This window comes from Sardina pilchardus, chromosome 20 (genome assembly GCF_963854185.1).
Source record: "Sardina pilchardus chromosome 20, fSarPil1.1, whole genome shotgun sequence".
Classification (NCBI taxonomy): domain Eukaryota; kingdom Metazoa; phylum Chordata; class Actinopteri; order Clupeiformes; family Clupeidae; genus Sardina; species Sardina pilchardus.
In genome coordinates this window covers 31141265-31143764 of record NC_085013.1, presented here as the reverse complement: position 1 = coordinate 31143764, position 2500 = coordinate 31141265, and the positions used below count along the sequence as shown (strand labels likewise).

The 2500-nt window shown below is 35.2% G+C and overlaps 2 protein-coding genes across 2 annotated transcripts in view; one reads left to right on the top strand and one right to left on the bottom strand.

The window, feature by feature from the left end:
- Positions 1-748, bottom strand: part of ckba (creatine kinase, brain a) — an 8028-nt gene extending 7280 nt beyond the window's left edge. Inside the window, exon 1 of the mRNA XM_062522568.1 lies at positions 640-748. Within this exon, the coding sequence (XP_062378552.1) occupies positions 640-650 (11 nt within the window). The 5' untranslated portion in view covers positions 651-748. The remainder of the gene's footprint in view (positions 1-639) is intronic.
- Positions 1-2500, top strand: part of trmt61a (tRNA methyltransferase 61A) — a 16661-nt gene that overhangs the window by 400 nt on the left and 13761 nt on the right. The window lies entirely within an intron of this gene.

Here is a 2500-nt window from a genome sequence, read left to right as displayed (position 1 = left end):
ACATACAGTAGCCACTGGCCAGCCACTGGGCATTAACTTCTTTGCCATTCTAAACGTTAACGTTAATGGTCGTTATTTCAAGTTGCAGTAAATCATAGAAGCTAAAGCAATGATCTAAATGTTATCTAACGTTAAGATTTGGTGCCATATGACTTAACGTTACAGTTACAGCAACATTAGCTGCTAATGTAACTCCTAACCTTTGTTACTTGCCGATATTAAAACGGAATTTAAATTGACCAACTTAAATAGTGTTGACGTTAACGTCGACAGCTGTAAGTTAACGTTACGAACGGCTAACTTTAACTGTTATTCCATGAATCCATGCTAAGTTCTGGTTTATAACGTCAACGTGTAGTTCTATTGATCAAAAACGTTTATTCTAGGTTAAGTAAAATGTAAGTACTTTTATGGTATACTTACTATGTTTTTTGTTAAATTAATTTAACGTTAAGAATCGTTGGCCATCTACGAATAACGAGTAACTTCACGTTAAGTTCATGTTAACGTCATGTAAGTTTGCATTGACCTGTCAGCCTTCGAGGTAACGCTATACATTCAGAAAAAGTTGGACTTGTTAACATCAGTCATAGATAACAGTGGAGATGTCACATTTTTAGTCATAATTGCCCTACTTACAGGTTCTCCATTTTGCTGAGGAAATAAACTGTTCACAGGCAACTGGCTTCCTTGCTCAAGTGTTTCCAGTGAAGTGTAACTATCGCCTGTTTGAATATAAGCAGGCGCATTCGAATGGAACGTTACCTTCAAATCAAAATAAACAACAACAGATTGCAGTTGCATCTTCTGAGTGCGATCCAACATAGCCAAGCCGAACTATCAAATGTTTTATAGAATTTGCTAGAAAAATAATATAAATGACCTTCTTACTTATTACAGTGCATGGAAATGCACTGTATTGTTATTCCTAGGCTTTTTCTTTTTATTATTTTTATTTTTATTATTATTCTTCCAGGCCCTAATTTGACTCTAACCGCTTATCGTAGGAACTTGGTTCAAACTTTGTCACGTAGCTCTTGCATCAAAGTTTTGGCCTATTACTTTTCATATTTCTACGACTTTTACTTTTTGAAATATGAAATAAAAACTAAACTTAATTTTGCCATAGACTTAACATTGGCTTTGTGACATCATAATTAGCTTTTAAAGAAATAGAATGGAATCAACTTTGCCAGTGTTCTCTCACTGACTTCAGCAACTTCAATGGAACTTCTTCTCTGTGTGTCTCTCCATTGAACTGGATAGCTCGCTTGTCATCCCCACTTTCTTTCACTTCTTTTTCTTCACTTCCTCTCACTTTCTCTATCACTCTCTCTATTTCTCACAATTTTGATAACTTATTTAAAATAACACTTTTTATAGCAAAGCAACCAATATAATTACTTAGTAACAACCTAGCAACCACTTCCATAATGACACCCGGGCAACCACCTTAGCAACCAATGTGATTTCCCTAGCAACCAATGTGATTTCCCTAGCAACCAACTTAGTAACCACTTATTATAGAATAGTAACCACTTTATTTAGCCTTGCAACACCTTAGTAATCACTTAAAGTACCCTAGCATAATCTAAGCAATGACTTTCCATGCACTGGTATTTCCTTCAGGAAATGCTTTTCTAGTTTAATTTTGTGAAATGTGAAAATTGTCTGAAAGTCTCAGCTACTGATAATCAGTGTTGGGCAAGTTACTTAAAAAACGTAATACATTATGTATTACTTGTTACTGTCATTTCAAAGTAATTTGTTACATTATAATATTACTGCCTCTGAATTGTAAAGCATTACACTACTATTGCATTACTTTTAAGTTACTTTCACCAAATACATATTCTAAATGTAGATTATGCTCCATGCAGCTCGTTACACATCCAGCGCAGGACTGAGCTAACAAGTGGTGGCTCATAACATAATGCAAGGAACAATCATAGCCAGAATTTTGTTGAAACTTTAGGCCTACTTAAAAATCAAGAAAGCCCATTTATAACCTAAAGCCTAAAGATAGGACAACATACACAATCCTTTTTTTTTTTTGCATTTCTTGTCCACTTGAACCTTAAGCAGTAAGGAAGCTTGTGGCAGCTAATGTTTATTGCGTTTTTGTCTGTTTTATCTGGATACAGATTGACGTTATGTCACTGTTTTAATAGTTATTTAGTCAACGACAACCTGTTGAGGCAACGACAGTTTACCTTGTCATTGTTAGTCTGGACGGGGATCTTGCTGACAAGCTTTCTCCTTACTTCTTGAGGTTCAAGTGGCATTGCGGAATGGGAGAATTTAGCTGCTTTGTTTTATCTCCTCTCGTCCTCAGTTTGCTTTCTTTTTACTAACTAAATGCTCGCTCTAAATGTTTTGTCAAATGACTTGTGCTATTGTGTGAAGTAGATAAATCTTTTGGTTTTGCACATAACGTGCACATAACTATGTTCCTCATATCTTTGTCTCTTACAAACTGAAAATAATGAGAGTATGTCCA